This window comes from Phyllostomus discolor, chromosome 2, assembly GCF_004126475.2.
Source record: "Phyllostomus discolor isolate MPI-MPIP mPhyDis1 chromosome 2, mPhyDis1.pri.v3, whole genome shotgun sequence".
In the NCBI taxonomy this organism is placed as follows: domain Eukaryota; kingdom Metazoa; phylum Chordata; class Mammalia; order Chiroptera; family Phyllostomidae; genus Phyllostomus; species Phyllostomus discolor.
In genome coordinates, this window is record NC_040904.2 from 124,534,280 (window position 1) to 124,553,875 (window position 19,596).

The 19,596-nt window shown below is 37.1% G+C and overlaps 1 protein-coding gene across 1 annotated transcript in view; it reads left to right on the top strand.

The window, feature by feature from the left end:
* KDM5A (lysine demethylase 5A) overlaps positions 1–19,596 on the top strand; it is a 111,866-nt gene that overhangs the window by 51,580 nt on the left and 40,690 nt on the right. The window contains exons 12-18 of the mRNA XM_028531963.2: positions 2,036–2,198; positions 3,288–3,407; positions 5,879–6,073; positions 13,714–13,895; positions 14,277–14,401; positions 15,101–15,251; positions 18,821–18,935. Coding sequence (XP_028387764.1) covers positions 2,036–2,198; positions 3,288–3,407; positions 5,879–6,073; positions 13,714–13,895; positions 14,277–14,401; positions 15,101–15,251; positions 18,821–18,935 — 1,051 coding nt within the window. The remainder of the gene's footprint in view (positions 1–2,035; positions 2,199–3,287; positions 3,408–5,878; positions 6,074–13,713; positions 13,896–14,276; positions 14,402–15,100; positions 15,252–18,820; positions 18,936–19,596) is intronic.

Below are 19,596 nucleotides of genomic sequence, written 5' to 3' on the forward strand. Positions count from 1 at the left end.
TCAAAAACTTGAAAAGCTCATATCTGTAAATATTGCAGACAAAGTCTGATAACTTTCTATAACATTCCAACAAAAAAAATTTTAAATACCTGTATAATCCATTACCGTTCCTATTATGTTCATACAAATAATTAGGCAAAATTAAAACTGGACTTGATACAGGAAATAAATTAACCCTAATTTGATTCTTCAATTAAAATAATTGAAAATTATGTTTCAATAAAATCTATTATACACAATTATAAAAATTAGACTCATTAAAAAATAAATTGTCCATACAATTTTATTTCTCCTCTATAAATTAGACTGCACCGTGAATTTTTCTAGTTTTCTTTCCAGAAACATATAAACTACAGATAAAGATAATCTATCAAATTGTCACTACTTAACTTAATTTCAGCAAAAGCCTTCCTTACATTTGGAAGTCTTCCCATCTGACACTTACAAACTCAGAAACTACTTTGTAATTTACTATGTTCAGTAACCTTTGTGTTCTTTCTGTTTTCATACCTGATTACTTGTTTACACAGTATAGGCCTCACTTTAAAAGCCCATCTACATGTTCAACAATTTAACTAAATAGACTTATTAACAAAACTAATCAAATTAAATACCACAATTCCATATCAAGATAATAATACTTTGGGAATTCCAGCCTGTCCCTACTTTGGAAAAATCAGTTAACAGCTTCTTTTCCAGTCCTAAGTCCTATTCCCTTGTTTCCCTTATTCGGGGGAAAACAAAAACAAAAGCAAAAACCCTTCCATATCCTACATAGATAGGGACCTGCTTTCTCTGTCAAGATCTTGGAGGTTGTCTGGTTGGAAAAGACAAAAGTCATGTGCTCCTTGACATTCTTGGCCTGCCTTTTTCTCCTCCTCTTGGTGTATATGTAGCTTGTACTATTTTTGTGTTATATAAATACAATATGCCAACATTCTTACCAGCCAAGGTCTGCCTGTCTAGAAACACTAACAAAAATTATGAAGTAAAAAAACAATGTTGGAATAGAACATGGGACAATTCAGGGCATAGCCCCTCTACGACCTTGAGAACACATGTGGTAGCCTTAAGGAATGACAAAAACAGTCTATATCTGGATGTCTCCGCCCCCTCAACGCCCATGTGTCTTAAGACTCCTGTGTTTATCACAAAAGTAGAATTTTCACATGCTACTCCCTCCCTAACCCTGTAAGTAACACCAAGGCTGGAGGCAGGGCATAGTCTCTCTTACCCATCCATTGCCATTGGTGCATTCCCTGTAATGTAAATAATAAACGACATGTCCACATCTGCTGGTTTTCTGGGTGTTTGTTTTTTTTTTTTTTTTTTTGGACTATCACAACACTTAAACAGCTCCCTGGCTTGGAGCTCCTACATTAGAAGAATGTTTTCATCATCACAGTAATTTCTAGAATTGGATTAGGATTAAGAAATTGAGGTATTCTATAAAAAACATGAGTAAATAAATCCATTTCCTAGGAGTACCCCTTGGCATTATAAATGAACTCTAGTGCACTAAAGTCTAGTACATTAATGGTGCCAAGTTTTTGGTTATTAAGATTTATAGATAGAACTCTATTCAAGGTCTCAACAATTTCTAGCCTTGGCTTATTTTTCTGTATTGTAAAATTAAGCTCAGTGAAATTATGTAAAGATATTCTAGAGAGCATTTACTTTTATTTTGATCATTTTGGGGATAAGAATGTTCAGTGGACCTGTGAGTCAAGGAAGTATGTCAATATCCTTTGGAACAGTATGTACTTTTTATGTAGTTTCTTTCCTGTTTGAAGATGCTGTTTACTGATGCACCTTAAGGAGTTCATGTGTTTAGAATTTTTTTTTTAATAGTGATAAGTATGTGTCTATTACAAACAATAGCACAGATTTATGAGATGGTTGCCAGGATTCAGGGCTTACAGTCCGTGGCCATTTGAAACAAGACAGTTAATTATAATTTAGTGGATTTGCATCAGAGACACTGGCCTCATTGACACCATGCTCTACCTAGCTAAACAGTTATTTTTTTTGCTAGGGGGGAGCCAAAGACATGGTATGGTGTGCCATCTCATGCTGCAGAACAACTGGAGGAGGTGATGAGGGAGCTGGCCCCTGAGTTATTTGAATCTCAGCCTGATCTTCTACATCAATTAGTCACCATCATGAACCCCAATGTGCTAATGGAGCATGGTGTGCCTGTGAGTCTTTTTGTGTCTCCTTTCAGTATTTTAAATTTAAAGTTACTTTAGCTTTTGATTAGTTGCAACAAATGGTTTGTTTTATAACTGGAAGTAAAAGATCATGTCATCTTCTAACTAAATTAGAATTTACACTCTGAAAGGACATCTACTTGATTAAGAAAGGGGTGTTTTAAAGTATGAATTGTACTTTATAGATAACTATTAGAAAACTATTAGATAACTATAGAAAAAGGTTATTTACCTTTTGCTTTTGGTAAACCATTATATCTTGGTTTTAACAAAAATCATATTTTTTATTATCCCTTTTTAACAAAAGTATTTTAAGTGGTAGTTCTAATTAATGTTCATTCTTTTGGAAATCATACATACTTTTTATAAAGATTTCACAGCTTTTTTTCCACAGAGATGATGAAGTAAATGTACATGAATAGCTTTTCTACTTTTCAGCTTAGTTTTGAAAATGATTATTAAACTTAAGCTATTAACACCTGATTAAAGTATAAATTTGGTATTTGTTACATGTAGTCAGATACCTATCATAACCTTAATGAGACTAGATTAGTGGGAGTGTTACTTGTCTTTGTAGAGTGCATTTATAATAGAATATAGGACTTTTCAAAAGATACATAGTATTATAAAACTAAATGAGATTTAGGAAAACTGATTTTGGGGATTTCTTCATAATACGTATGAGCTAATCAATTAGTCTCTTTCTAAAAAATTATTCAAGAACAGGAGGAAGTTCCTTTACAACACAGGAATAAAAAGAATTAAATTTTCTTAATTGTAAAAATTCTGTCAACTTAGGAAACTAGTAGTTCAGTGAGAGTAACACTTTCTCTTTGAGAATTTCTTTTAGCTGCTAGTTTTTGTCATAAATTATTATAACTTGTTATCAGGGACTATTTTAAGAAGGTAGAATTCTGGCTGCTTCTTAAACCTGATACTATTTTTCTGATGTGTGTAGGTTAATCCTCTGTTATTTTCAGTTTTACAAAATGCTTCTAAAACTGACTGATCAAATCTGTCACCCTCTTTTTTGTTTTTTTATTTTGTTTTATATCACTGTTTTGAATTTACACTTAGGTGTACAGGACCAATCAGTGTGCTGGAGAGTTTGTTGTGACGTTTCCCCGTGCCTATCATTCTGGATTTAATCAGGGCTACAACTTCGCTGAAGCTGTGAACTTCTGTACTGCTGACTGGGTCTGTTCTATAGCAAGTAGCTGTTGTACGTCTACTAACATCCCTGGAAAATGCATCTTAGTTGCCATAGTTCCTTAGCTGGGGAGGGGAGGGTTCATGAATATTTCATTAGAGAATGGAGTGGCGGTAGTAATTTACAAAGTTTAGTTAGAGTTCCCATTATGGTTTTTATTTGGAAGATGTCATGGTTCTTTACTTTTTATTCATTATTTGCCCCATTCTGTTTGAATTTTAAGTAGTTCATATTTTCTGAATCTTTTCTGAGAGAATATATTTCTTCTAGTCTTTGTTTCCTCTGAGCACCTTTGGATTTTATGGAGATGACTAGACCTTTTTAATAAGAATTCATTCCACCATATTTTCAAATATTTAGCTCTGTGCTTTTATTTTAAAATATCCCTGTATTACTATTTTTTGATGGACAATTTGGTGATTTTTATTCACCCTTCCATTTTATGTTTTCTATATTCCCCTTTTAAAAAATTTATTTTAAAGAGTAGCTGTAATACTAATATCTTTACAAGCTATACCTCTGTGTAAATGGTAATGCCAGTGATTGGTATTTTGCTTTTGTATGAGCTAATTATCAAAAAATATTCACTTATAATCATGTCATATTGGTTTGGGAAAGACTGCAATATATAATACACTCTGACTTTTTGAGTTAGTGATGTTTCTGCCACCTCTCAACATTTTAGGGAATAGCCTTCAGTAATATTGGATCTTATGTTTTCTGTGGGCATCTTAATTTATTCAGTTTCATGATTAACCGTTTTTTGTTTTCCTTGGTTAATGAATGAAATGATAGAGTGAACAATCTTATTTGATCTAGTAATTTTAAACTTCTTTCTCATTGGACTTAAGAAGCAGCAAGAGCAAGACCAAACTTAGAGCCCTGAGTTTGAGCTCTATTTTAAAAATTCAGCTTTTATTGTTTATGATTTATTTCTTGCTTGGTTAGGTGTGGGGTGGGAAATAGAGATGATTCAGAGATGACTTAGAGATTGTTTCTGCCTTTAAATTGCTATTGATATTTGACCTTGGGCAGCTTTTTAAATTTCCCTGGGCCTAGGTTTTATTACCTGGTATATAAAGGTACTGATCCATGAAGTAACTTCAAACAAGTGAAATAATGTATGTAAAAGCTCTTGATACTATTCTGTAGAAGAAGGTAGTGATATAAATGAAAAGTTACATATAGCAGCTTCATATCTGGAATAAAATGATGGTACTAATTTTTATAAGCCACTAGTTAAATAAATCAACTCTTTTACGTGGCTCCTTACGTATTATAGTAATTAAGAACTGCAAGTCCCAGTTTTGTTTTTCTCTTTCTAGCCCTTGTATTAAAGCTATATAAAAAATGTTTGAAGAGTAAATATGTAAGAATTAAGAAATGAAAGAGTTGTATATTATTGACAAATATTTGCTCATCATAAGCTCAGTATATGTGTTTTCTTAGAAAAGTTTGTTCTTTTGGAAGAGGATGAAGATACTGCTTGATTAGATAGCTTGTACTCTTGAACTGTGGTTCTTGTGATTCCTTTCTGAAAATGGAGGTGAATTCTAGATGGTTCTTAAATGTTCATTTTTTTAAAAATTTTTTTCTATTTTATGTTGCACTTTTCAAATACAAACAAAAACTCCTTTTAGCCACCTAAGTTTTTCAGCTACAGTATAGGGAAGAAGTTGAGAGAGAATGTATGTGTGGGTATTTGATAGCTAGTATTATTGCTTGGTTTAAACTAAAGCTTCATGGTTAAATACATTTTTAGAATTCATCTTACAGAGTATATCTGTGATTTATGAAGAGTAATTAGTGATTTCTCTCACTTAAGGAAAATAAAGTATGTAATCTTACGCTTTCATCTTGAATTTTCTGTAGACCAGACTGGTTGTTTTTAAAAGAATTCCTAGATGCCAAAATCTAAATCATCTTTTGCATTGGTCCTCATTAAAAAAATTAAAAGTCAGTCAATATGGATTGCTTAAATAGTGCTCTCTTCCTATTTTACCTCCTTCCCTCCCTCCCCCCCCCCCTTTTTTTTTTTGGATGCGTAGAACAACTGTTCTTTTTGTTCTGTGGAAACTCCAATGCTGAATATGTCCACTTAACCCTTTATAGCCTGATTTTTTTTCTCTTTTTTCCTATAATGGCAGTTTTATGTTAGCCTGGTCTAAAAGTTTGCTGCCTAATTTATATATATAAAGGAACTCATACTTCTTGATATACATAACGAGTAGAAAATCAGCAGCTTGTGCCAGAAGTTTAGCAGCTCAAAATTATGGGAATCAAAATTCCTGCTGGGCCATAAAGGTTTAACATTTACAGTTACTTCTTATGTTCAAGTGGAGTTTGTTACTCTGTCTTCTTTATAATAAAAGGGAGGCTCTAGAGGGTAAATAGTGGTTCTGTTCTGGAATATGTTACAAGCAAGTAATTTAATTTGAGAATCTTGTCTTGTTTTCAGTTGCCCATTGGACGTCAGTGTGTCAATCATTACCGCCGGCTAAGGCGCCACTGTGTCTTTTCACATGAGGAACTCATTTTCAAAATGGCAGCCGATCCAGAATGCTTAGACGTGGGGCTGGCTGCCATGGTGTGCAAAGAGCTGACTCTGATGACTGAAGAAGAGACACGATTAAGAGAGGCTGTGGTGCAAATGGTGAGTTTGCTGAGCATATTTCCTGTATTTAATACTGCTTATGGAATATAAAAAATTGAACCTATAAAAATGCATTTCATTTTTTATCTTTTTAGAAGTTGAACACAAATATCACTAGTTTGGGCAATGTTTCATATTTTTATACTTGTCATTTTGGTTTCTTCAACTTGAAAATGCTTTAAGAATCTTGATATCATCATCTCCAGGTTTTTAAAAATGGAGTCCTCAGAATTTCTTAGGTATATATTTCTTTAAAATCTCCTACATACAGTATTATTTCTTTAAACAAGAATGTTTAAACTTTTCTTTTCTCTCTGAGCTTTCTAATTGAATGAAAGTTACATTTCTGGGGATTACAGACTGTCAGTCACCAGAAATGTAACTTGAAAATCAATCTGTCTGTTATTTCCCCTTCTTCTAAGTAATTTAATGAGTAGAAAGAACTGAATAACCAAGGGTTGGGATTTGAATGCTTAGAGTAAGCTAAACATTTATCACATTGAAATCGGAACTATGTGAGAAAATCTGTCTTTATCCTCATCTTGACCCAATCTCCTGACCCTCCTTTTATAGCTAGTCTCACTAGATTTGTGACTTGCTCCCTTCTGCTCTTGCTCAGCCTGCTTTCTCGACTTAGCTATTCTGTTTCCATTTTTTAACAGCTTTTTTCAAGTATAATTGATATACAATAAACATATGTTTGTAGTGTATAATTTGCTTTTTGCATATATTTGTGAAACCTTTGTCATAACCAAGATAATGAGTGTATCACCTTCAGAAGTTTCCTTATACCTCTTTGTGAACCATTCCTCTTGTCCCATCCCATCCCACTCACCTCTTACAGGAAAACACTAATCTACTTTTAGTTTGCCTTTTTTAGAGCATTTTATTTTAATTGAATTATGTAAGTTACACTTTTTATCTAATTTCTTTCACTTAGCATAAACACTTTGAGATTTAGCCACACTGTTACATGAATTAATAGCATATACCTTTTTGTTGCCAGGAGTATTACATTGGATGGATATACCACAGTTTGTTGATCCATTCACTTGTGAATGAACATTTTAATTGTTTTTAGCCCAAGCCAGTGTGGCTCAGTTGGGTGGGTGTCATTCTGCAGAGCAAAAGGCCACCAGCTCAATTCCCAGGCAGGGCACATGCTTTGGTTGTGGGTTCGGTCCCCAGATGGGGTCCTGTGAGAGGCAACTAATTGATGTTTCTCTTTCACATGGATGTTTCTCTCTTCCTCTCTCTCTTCCCCTCTCTCTAAATATAAAAAGTAAATAAAATCTTTTAAATTGTTTTTGGTTGCCCTGGTTGGCATAGCTCAGTGTATTGAGCACAGGCCTGTGAACCAAAGGGTTGCTGGTTCGATTCCCAGTCAGGGCATATGCCTGGTTTGGGGGCCAGGTCCCCAGTAGGGAGTGCTTGAGAGGCAACCACGCAGTGATGTTTCTCTCCCTCTCCTTCTCCTTCCCTTCCCTCCTCTCTAAAAATAAATAAATAAATGATCTTTAAAAAATTTTTTTAAATAAAAAATAAATTGTTTTTGGTTTTTGCCTGCTACAAATGAAACTTGTAAACATTTCTGTACAGATTTTATATTGACATGTTTTCATTTCTTGGGTAAATACTGGCAGTGGAATGGCTGGGTCATATGGTATGTGTGTGTTTAATTTTTTTGTAAAATAGAAACTGACAAACTACTCTAAAGTGGTTGCATCACTTTACATTTCCACCAACAGTGTGTGAGAGTTCTGCTTGTGCTACATTCTCATTGACACTTGGTATGGTTAGTCTTTTTTAACTTGTTAATAGGTTTGTAGTGGTATTTCATTATAGTTTTCATTGTAATGACTGATGCTTTTGAATACCTTCTTCTGTGTTTATTAGCTGTTTATGTATCTTTAGGGGAAGAGTCTGTTCAGATTTTTTGCCTAACCTTTTTATTTTCAATTACAGTTGACATTCAGTATTATTTTCTAATAGTTTCAGGTATATAGCATAGTGACGAGATATTATATAGTTTATGAATTGACCCACTTGATAGATCTAGTACCTACCAGGTACTATACATGGTTATTATAACGTTATTGACTGTTTCCCCTATACTCTACACCTTCATGATTATTTTGTAACTGTCACTTTGTACTTAATCCATTCACCTTTTTCCCCAGCTTCCCAGTATCCTCCGTCCCCACAACCATCAGTTTGGTTTCACCCAGCTTTTAAAAATTGGGTGGTTTCCTTACTGAATTTTGAGAGTTCTTTATATATTCTGGATGTAAATTCCTCATCAGATATGTGATTTGGAAGTATTTTCTTCCAGTTTGTGACTTGTCTTACCCATTACTTAACAGTATTTTTTTTAAAGAGCAGTTCTTAATTTTTATGAAATTTAGTTTATCAATTTTTCTTTTATGGCTTGTGCTTTTGGTTATATTTAAGAAATCTTTGCTTAATTCAAGATCACAAATACTTTGTCTTATGTTTTCCACAAGTGTTTTATACCTTTAGGTCTCAGAGTCAGGTTTATCATCTCTTTCAGGTTAATTTTTGTATGTGGAAGAGTGAGATATGTATCCAAGTTTATTGTCTTATATCATATGTCACTAATAATTTCAAGTACTTAGGAGAACACTAACCAAGAACAATTAGTAGGTAGAAAAAAAGGAACAACTTTGTATTGAAAATACTGTTACATTTAATTAATTAATTAGTTTACTTAATTAAATTAATTTATTTAATTGATTATATTATTACAGTTGTCCCATTCCCCCCCTCTTTATTCCCTTTCATCTGCACACCCCCTCCCACCCGCTTTCCCCCTGGCTTTAGTTCATGTCCATGGGTCATACATATAAGTTATTTAGCTTCTGCATTTCCTATACTATTCTTAACCTCCCCCGTCTATGTTTTACCTACCATTTATGCTTATTCTCAGTACCTTTCCCTCCATCTCTCCCCCTCCCACTCCCCTGTGGATAACCCTCCATGTGATTTCCATTTCTGTGATTCTCTTCCTCTTCTAGTTATTTGCTTAGTTTGATTTTTGTTTTTCTTTTAGGTTTCGTTAATAACTGCAAGTTTCTTCTAATTTTATTGTTCATATTTTTTATCTTCTTTTTCTTAGATAAGTCCCTTTAACATTTCATATAATTAGGACTGGGTGATGATGAACTCCTCTAACTTGACCTTATCTGAGAAGCACTTTATCTCCCCTTCCATTCTAAATGAGAGCTTTGCTGGATAGAGCAATCTTGGATGTAGGTCCTTGCCTTTCATGACTTGGAATACTTCTTTCCAGCCCCTTCTTGCCTGTAAGGTTTCTTTTGAGAAATCAGATGATAGTCTGATGAGCACTCCTTTGTAAGTAACTGTCTCCTTATCTCCTGCTGCTTCTAGAATTCTCTCCTTCATTTTAATCTTGGGTAGTATAATTATGATGTGCCTTGGTGTGTTCCTCTTTGGGTTCAACTTCTTTGGGACTCTCTGAGCTTCCTGGAAATCTATTTCCTTTGCCAGATTGGGGAAGTTCTCCTTCATTCTTTGTTCAAATAAGTTTCCCACTTGTTGCTCATCCTCTTCTCCTTCTGGCACCCCTATAATTTGGATGTTGGAATGTTTAAAGATGTCTGGGAGGTTCCTAAGCCTCTCATCATTTTTCTGAATTCTTGTTTCTTCATTCTTTTCTGATTGGTTGTTTCTTTTTTCCTTCTGGTCCACACTGTTGAATTGAATCCTGGTTTGCTTCCCATCACTATTGGTTCCCTGCACATTTTCCTTTATTTCACTTAACATAGCCTTCATTTTTTCATCTAATTTGTGACCAAATTTAACCACTTCTGTGAGCATCCTGGTTACCAGTGTTTTGAACTGTGCATCTGATAGGTTGGCTACCTCTTCATAGCTTAGTTGTTTTTTTTCTGGAGCTTTGATCTGTTCTTTCCTTTGGGTCATTTTTTTTTTTGTCCTGACATGCCTGTTAATGTAGTGGGGGGCAGAGCCTTAGGTGTTCACCAGGGTGGAGCAACCCATGTCACTGGATTGTGATGTTCTATGTGGGGCAGGGTTCCGAGAGGGAACAATGGCATTTGCTCCAGTCTCTGCTGGATTTCAGTCACTTCCCTTGCTTCCCACAAGCCAGTTGGGTGTTTCTGGTGCTCATTGCCGTGTGTGTGGCTTTGTGTATGTTTTAGGACCCTATGGGTCTCTCCAGGGAACTCTCCTGTGAGTCTGGGAGTTTCTCCCGGCACCTCAACCCCCGCAGGTGTTTTTAGGCTCAGTCAGTGGTTTGGGGCTTTATTTCCCCAAGCTGGGGCCCTGGGTTGTGTGGTCCAACCCGTTCCCCAGTTTGGCCTGGTTTATTTGCGTGTGAATGTGGGACTGCCCGGTCCACCAGCCACCGCCTTGCTGGCCAGCTGTAGCCTTGTGTGCCTCACCTGGTTCCACAGTCCGGTGACTCCTGGGTCCACCAAGGTGGGACTCATGTTGCTACAAGTCCTCTTCGCCCTGGCTGCCCGACTCTGCCCCTCCTACCAGTCTGGATGAGTGTGTCTTCTTTAACTCCTTGGTTGTTGGACTTCCATACAGTTCGATTTTCTGTCAGTTCTGGTTGTTTTTTGTTTTTAAGTTATTGTTGTCCTTCTTTTGGTTGTGGGAGGAGGCACAGTGTGTCTACCTATGCCTCCATCTTGGCTGGAAGTAGCATAAAAATAATTTTTAATTAAAATATTAAATGCTAATATGAGAAAGTGGAAAGATAAGAGAATATAGTGAGATTAATTCGGTATCAAAACAAAGCATATTTTGCCCTGGCTGGCGTGTAGCTCAGTGGATTGAGTGTGGGCCTGCAAACCAAGGGATCACTGGTTTGATTCCCAGTCTAGGGCACATGCCTGGGTTGCAGGCCAGGTCCCCAGTAGGGGGGGCACATGAGAGTCATCCACACATTGTTGTTTCTTTCCCTCTCTTTCTCCTTCTTTTTCCCTCTCTCTAAAAATAAAATCTTTAAAAAATAAAGATGGAGGCATAGGTGGACGCACCGTACCTCCACGCACAACCAAGATTAGAACAACAACAATTTAGAGGCAGAATAACACCCAGAACTGACGGAGAATTTATCTGAATGGAAGTCGGACAGCCAAGAAGTTGAAGTAGGCCTGTTCATCCAGAGCAGTAGGAGGGATGGAGAGGAGCAGCCGGGCGCGGGGCACGGAGAACAGGGAAAACTGGGCGCATAAGGCATCAGGGCGCTCAAGATCGCAGCGGGTGGACCCTGAGTACACAAGCGGCAGCTGGCGGACCCAGTGAGGTGGTGATTGTGGACCAGGGCAGAGCGCCCAACCTAGGATCCCAGAGAAGGGACTGAGGTCCCAGGAGAATGGAGCTACCACCATTGTTCCCTCCTGCCCCCGCCCCCACATACAATGTCACAATCTAGCGACTGGGGTGCCCAGCCCCGGTGAACACCTAAGGCTCCGCCCCTCACCATAACAGGAGCAACTAGACCAAAAAAAAAGAGAGACATGTCTCAAACAGAAGAACAGATCAATGCCCCAGGACTCATCCTTTTGAGCGACCAAGAGATAGCCAATCTATCAGATGCATAGTTCAAAACACTGGTGATCAGGAAGCTCACAGAATTGGTTGATTTTGGGTGCAAATTAGATGAAAAAATGCAGGTTACCATAAAAGAGATGAAGGAAGAAGCATGGAAAACCAATAATGATGGGAAGGAAATTGGGACTCAAAACAATAGAGTGGACCAGAAGGAAGAAAAAAACAACCAAACAGGAAAGAATGGAAAAATAATTCAAAAAAACAAGGAGAAGCTTAGGAACCTCCAGGACATATTTAAACATTCCAACATCCGAATTATAGGGGTACCAGAAGGGGAAGAGGAAAAGCAAAAGATTGAACACGTATTTGAACAAATAATAAAGGAGAACTTCCCCATTCTGGCAAAGGAAATAGATGTCCAGGAAGTCCAGGAAGCTCAGAGAGCCCCAAAGAAATTGGACCCAAGAAGAAACACACCAAGGCACATCATAATTACATTACCCAAGGTAAAAATGAAGGAGAGAATCCTAGAAGCAGCAAGTGATAAGGGGACAGTAACTTGCAAAGGAGTTTCTTTCAGACTGTCAGCTGATTTCTCAAAAGAGACCTTACAGGCAAGAAGGGGCTGGAAAGAAGTATTCCAGTCATGAAAGACAAGGACCTACATCCCAGATTACTCTATCCAGCAAAGCTTTCATTTAGAATGGAAGGGCAGGTGAAGTGCTTCTCAGATAAGGTCAAGTTCAAGGAGTTCATCTTCACCAAGCCCTTATTTTATGAAATGTTAAAGGGACTTATCTAAGAAAAGAAGATACAGAAAAAACATGTATAGTAAAAGGACAGCAAACTCACAATTATTAACAGTCACACCTAAAGCAAAACCAAAAGAAACTAAGCAAACAACTGGAACAGGAACAGAACCACAGAAATGGAGATCACATGGGGGGTTAGCAACAGGGGAGTGGGGGGAGGAGGAGAGAGGGGGGAAAAGGTACAGAGAATAAGTAGCATAGATTGTAGGTTGAAAATAGATAGGGGGAGGGTAGGAATAGTATGGGAAATATAGAAGCTAAAGAACTTATAAGTATGACACGTGGACATGACTAAAGAGAGGGATATGGGTGGGAGATGGTGTACAGGGTGAAGGGGAGTGAAGGGGGGAAAATGGGACAACTGTAATAGCATAATCAATAAAATATATTTTTAAAAAAATCTTTTAAAAATAGTAAATAGTAAAAAAATAATTAATTAAGAAAAAACCCAAAGTATATGTTGAAAGATTAGGCACATAGATTGTGCCTGCCAGTGAATAAATGATCAGGTTCCACCTTAAGTGAAAAAAGTTTGCTCTCATTGTGGAATTAGGTTTATAAGTACTTTTCTCAAGTAAGTAGAAACTGTAAAGGGAGCCCTTATATATTAAATGGAATCTTTGTAAAATACTACTTAAGATGTTGTTGCTTTCTTAAACTGGCATACTGATGAGCTTTTTTTGATACCTTGCCCAAGTAAATTATGTTGTGGTTTGACTAGTTTATTTTATACTTCTTTATCTTTACATAAGTTCATACTATCAATGTCACTTTTAGATCATAGATTACTAATGTATCTGGTTCAAAGGTGTATTATCCTTGGGGAAAATTTCTTTTCTTCTTTTAGAGAGAAGATAAAAAGCACACAAAACAAATGTTTGGTTTTATGAATTATTGTATGGTAAACTTTGTTGTCATTACAATTGTGGTCAAAAAATACAACTTTTGTTGTCATTTATCCCCAAAATCCCTCCCAATTATAACTTCCCTGACTGTTTTGACCTTTGCAGTAATAACTTACTGGTATTTTAAAAACAGTTTTATCAGTGTAATGTGCATTTCTAGATACCAAGGTTTCATCTTGCCCATTTAAAATAAATACTAATGATTATATTTAGAAAGTATTTTGATGAAGTGCCATTGTACCTCCTGTGTTTATATCTTAAATCAGAGATTTACCCATAGAGAAAAATTTAATAAGTAAGTTCTTTGATGCTTGAAAGACTAGAAAGACTTGATCTAATAACATAAATTGTATTTTAGGGTGTCTTGATGTCAGAAGAAGAAGTATTTGAACTTGTTCCTGATGATGAGCGACAGTGTTCAGCCTGCAGAACCACATGTTTTCTCTCTGCTCTCACATGCTCCTGTAACCCTGAACGACTTGTGTGTCTCTACCATCCAAATGATCTGTGCCCCTGCCCCATGCAGAAGAAGTGTCTGAGGTATCCATCTAGAAGTTTCTTGTAACACTTCCATTAGCGTCTTTTAAAATCAAGTGCTAATGTTGCCCTTCATGATTTTTTTCCCTGTGTCTGGGCTGGTAAATTCTTGTTTAATCTGCCTCCCTGCTTGAGGACTAGTTCTGTAAAGTTGGTCCTATACTTGGCAAGTAAAATTAGTTTCTTTGTCAGTTGATTTCACATGCTCCTTATCTCTCCCTGTGTTACAACTGTGGGCTTTTTTGATTTCCTCTTTATTTGTACCAAGACATTATTCCTCTAGCTCTTGTACTTTCTTTAAGCTGATTGTACTTAAAATTTAATGTACTTTCAAGTTGTTGGTTTTTGAAATTTTTATTTCTATGTTTTTTGTTTTATTTTTAGATATCGCTACCCATTAGAGGACCTCCCTTCTCTGCTATATGGTGTGAAAGTCAGGGCACAGTCCTATGACACTTGGGTCAGTCGTGTTACAGAAGCATTATCTGCCAACTTCAACCACAAGAAAGGTTAAGTTTCCTTCTTTTGTATGCATACATTGAAATTGTTGTGACTTTGAAAGAGGCCTTGTTTTATGTGTTTTTCCTTCATTAAGCAAAAATCTCAGACTTCATATGAGACTTGAGACTAATGGGTTGGTTGATTATAGTCTTAATTTTCTATTTGAGTATCTTGTTTTAAGTGAAAATGTTGATATAAAATGGGACAGATAACTAACTTGCAGTAGATATTTTTGGAAGCCATTATTACCTGTGGATAACATTAAAGGCTTATTGAGAAAGAAAAATTGCCCTAACTGAAAGGCATTGTCTGTAAGAATTAGGAGTCAGCTTTCGTTGCATTGGTGAGGTTTTTTTCATAGCTGCAGTATGTTTTTGGTAATAGATTGATGACGGACTTGAGAGAGGTTAGTGAAAATTTTTCAATGATTTTTTTTATGTATGTGGTCATAGTATATGGCTATTTATTCATTAAAATTTTATTTATTTTTAGGGAGAGGGGAAGGGAGGGAGAAAGAGAGAAAAAAAATCAATGTGAGAGAGAAATATTGATCATTTGCCTCTTATAGGTCCCTAACTGGGGAGCTAGCCAACAACTCAGGCATGTGCCCTGACAGGGAATTGAACTGGTAACTTTTCAGTTTGTGGGGGATGACACCCAACCCACTGAGCCACACCAGTCAGAGCACTTTTTATTTATTTTTACAGATTTGGTTGAATTCCGGGTAATGCTGGAAGATGCTGAGGATAGGAAATACCCAGAGAATGATCTCTTTAGAAAACTCAGGGATGCTGTAAAAGAAGCTGAGACCTGTGCTTCTGTGGCTCAACTGCTTCTGAGCAAAAAGCAGAAACACAGGTAAGACTGGGAAGCACTGAATTCTTTAATGGTTTCCTTTTTTCTTTTTCTGGAGTAAAAGCCAAAATTTTAACTTGCCTTTGAGGACTTATATCATCTTTGACTTCTAGTATCCATGTCCCCCCCTCCTGTAATAATGCCCTAATATTACCTCCTTCTCTCCCCCCGCTTTTTTTAGATTTCTTATTTTTAATTTTTTTCCATAACTGTTTATTATTTCCTTTCTTTGTTGTTTCACTCTGCACCCCTCTTCCTTTTACTGTTCATGCATACTAGAAGTGTTCCTCCTTAGGGCCTTCACACTGCTATTCACTCTGCTTAGAGTTCTCTTCCCCTGATATCCAAGTGTCTTGTCCTCTCACTTCTCTCAAGTCTTATGCAGATGTCACATTCTTGTAGAGGCCTTCTCCGACAGCCCTTTATAAAATTGCAACTCTTTCAATATTTTTTTTTCTCCTAGCACAGTCAACTCCTGATATACTAATGTACTTATTTTATTTATTGCCTGTCTCCTTTCTTTCCCTATCCCACTTGAATGTATGCTAGACTGGAATGTGAGAGATTTTTTTATTGCCATATTTCTTGTGCTTAGAGCAATGCCTGACACATAGTAGATATGCAATAAATACTTGTAAATAAATATAAAATACTACTGTAGGTTGAAGAAAGGTGGCAGCAAAGAGTAACTTTGATGGATGCAGGATAAGCTGTCAAGGAGCACAGAAGAATGCCTCCTTGGTTTAATGTAATTCATGTATGTTACATTTTCTGTAGTGTTGTTTCATATTCATTCCAATACATTCTTTATATCGGAATGGCTTTTTCTATAGCAATTCACATTGGTAATTGTGCATTTCTATCTGCTATTTTACCAGGAAACCTTTCTTAGAGACATTGATCAGCAAATCTTCACCTATCATTAGATCATTGAACTCCTTAGAAAATCGGATGAAAGCTTAGGGACCTTTTTTATTTTTTTTTTAAAGGATTTTTAAAAAGATTATTTATTTATTTTTAGATAGAAGGGAAGGGAGGGAGAAAAAGAGGGAGAGAAATATCAATGTGTGGTTGTCTCTCGTGTGCCCCCTACTGGGGACCTGGCCTGGCCTGCAACCCAGGCATGTGCCCTGACTGGGAATCAAACCAGCAACCCTTTGGTTCACAAGCTGGCACTCAGTCCACTGAGCCACAGCAGCCAGGGCTTAGGGACCCTTTTTAAAAGAAAAATACAAACAAAATTTTGAATCAGTTTCAGAGGGTTGTTTTCTAAGCCAGAATAATGCCCTTCTTCTTCTTAAGCTTTGTGAGATAGAGGATTCTGTTTTATTAGTGAACTTATTAATATTTTACTGTGAGGAATTTATTGATTACTTAAAATCTTTAATACTTTTGAGATTGGAGAAACTATAACTTCAGGAGTTGGATCTTTGAGCATTAACTATAGAGCTAAAAACCTAATTTGGAAATGATCACCACCATTGTAAGTAGATTCATCAAACACTGTTCTGGAATTGCTTAAGTGAGAATTATAAAGAGATTAGAGAGACTTCTGGACAAGATGGAGGCGTAGGTAGACACACTCTGCCTCCTCCCACAACCAAAATTAAGAACAACAAAAATTTAGAAACAAAAAAACAACCAAAACAAACAAAATTGAACTGTTCGGAAGTCCCAACAACCATTCATCCAGACCGGTAAGAGGGGCGGAGTCAGCGGCTGGCGGAGTTGGGTCATGGCAGGAAAAAATGGTGGCTGGCAGACCCAGGAGCGCAGGGCACAGGCAGCAGCTAGTAGACCCCGGGCATGGGGAGGCAACGAGCAGACCCAGTGAGGTGCACAAGGCAGCTGGCTGTGCACAAGTCACATATTTGAGTGCAGATAAACCAGGTGAAAATGGGCAGCGAGACAGACTGCACAACCCAGGGCCCCAGTGCCGAGAAATAAAGCCTAAAACCACTAATTGAAAACATTTGTGGAGGTTGAGGTGCCGGGAGAGACACCCAGCCTCACAGGAGAGTTCGTTGGAGAGACCCACAGGATCCTAGAACATACACAAGCTTACCATCCAGGAACCAGCACCAGAAGGGCCCAATTTGCTTGTGGGAAGAGGCAGAGGGGACTGAAATCCAACAGAGAGTGGAGCAAGCACCATTGTTACCTCTCTGACCCTGCCTCCACATACAGCATCACAACCCAGCCACTTGGTTACCCTGACCGGGTGAACACCTAAGGCTCCACCCCTCACTACATAACAGATGTGACCAGACCCCACCCACCCACCCCGCAAAAAAAAAAAAAAAGACTCAAACAGAAGAAAAAATCAAAGCCCCAGAGGCAATGCTTTTAAGTGACCAAGGGATACCAACCTATCAGATGCACAGTTCAAAGCACTAGCGATCAGGATTCTCACAGAATTGGTTGAATTTGGTAGCAAATTAGATGAAAAAATGAAGGCTACGCTAAGTGAAATGAAGATAATAAAATGCACAGGGAACCAATAGTGGTAGAAAGAAAACTGGGTCTCAAATCAATAGAGTGGGCCAGAAGGAAGAAAAAACATACAGCAAGAAAAGAATGAAGAAATAAGAATTTTTAAAAAATGAGGAGAGGCTTAGGAACCTCCAGGACATCTTTAAACATTCCAACATCCAAATTATAGGGGTACAAGAGAAGAAGAGGAACAACAAGTGGGAAAATTATTTGAACAAATAATGAAGGAGAACTTCCCCAATCTGGCAAAGGAAATAGACTTCCAGGAAGTCCAGAATGCTCAGAGAGTCCCAAAGAAGTTGGACCCAAGGAGGAACACACCAAGGCACATCATGGAGAGAATTCTAGAAGCAGCAAGAGATAAGGAGACAGTTACTTAAAAAGGAGTTCCTTTCAGACTGTCAGCTGATTTCTCAAAAGAAACCTTACAGGCAAGAAGGGGCTGGAAAGAAGTATTCCAAGTCATGAAAGGCAAGGACCTACATCCAAGATTGCTCTATCCAGCAAAGCTCTCATTCAGAATGGGAGGGCAGATAAAGTGCTTCTCAGATAAGGTCAAGTTAAAGGAGTTTATCATCACCAAGCCCTTATTATATGAAATGTTAAAGGGACTTATCTAAGAAAAAGACAGTAAAAAATATAAACAGTAAAAAGACAGCAAACTCACAATTATTAACAACCACATCTAAAACAAAAGCAAACTAAGCCAACAACTAGAACAGGAACAGGACCACAGAAATGGAGATCATATGGAGGGTTAGCAACAGGGAAGTCGGGGAGGGGGGAGGTACAGAGAATAAGTAGCATAAACAGTAGGTAGAAAATAGGGGGAGGGTAAAAATAGTATGGGAAATGTAGATGCTAAAGAACTTAACAACCCATGGACATGAACTAAAGGTGGGGAATGTGTGTGGGAGGGGGTGTGCAGGCGAGAGGGGGTTGAAGGGGGGGAATGGGACAATTGTAATTGCATAATCAATTTATATAAATATATGAAGAGATTAGAAGCCCCTTTGATATCCAAATGACTGTGAATTTTTCTTATGTATATCTCAGTACTATTTTATATTTTACATCAGGCAGAGCCCCGATTGTGGGAGGACTCGAACCAAACTGACAGTGGAAGAGTTGAAGGCCTTTGTCCAACAACTTTTTAGTCTTCCGTGTGTCATCAGCCAAGCTCGACAAGTAAAGGTGTGGAGTATTACGTTCTTTAATTGGGTAATATCCTTTGTAGTATGGGCTACAATTTTGGGTAAACAGAATAGTGTGTCACACTAGTTTTTCTTCTGCTTGTTTCTTTTCTTACATGAGTGCTGTTACTTAATATTTTTTAATAGGCAGTAAGAATCTGTTTGTATCATTCTTAGCCTGTAATTTCCCTTTTAAAATTTTAGAGTTAAGGCTAGTTTAGAATTGTTTTCTATATTCATTTTGGCTCAGGAGCCCCATTTAACTTAGATGTAATTTAAGTGCAAGAAATTAGTTAAAAGAATTGGAATGTATTAGTGAGTCATTAGTTCATGACCTTTTAAAAATGAAGAACTCTGACATTACCAGGGCCCTTATGGTTTAATGAATATGTAAAATTAAATATATCAAAGAGTATAAATCAAATATATTAATCTGAACAGTTAGTAATCTTTTGATAGATTGTGGTATGGTTTTGTGATTTGGCTGTGGGTCGGATATCTAAAATGGTTTTTTCAAAGCTATCAACTTGTGAAACCTTGTATTGTGGTTTTGACTACTCTAGATCATAAGAGCATTTTAATAATTGAACATACTTTCCTTCCTGAGAGATTTTCTTCTGTAAACATCTGTGACATTATAGTCTCTGGTTTTCTTAGCTCAT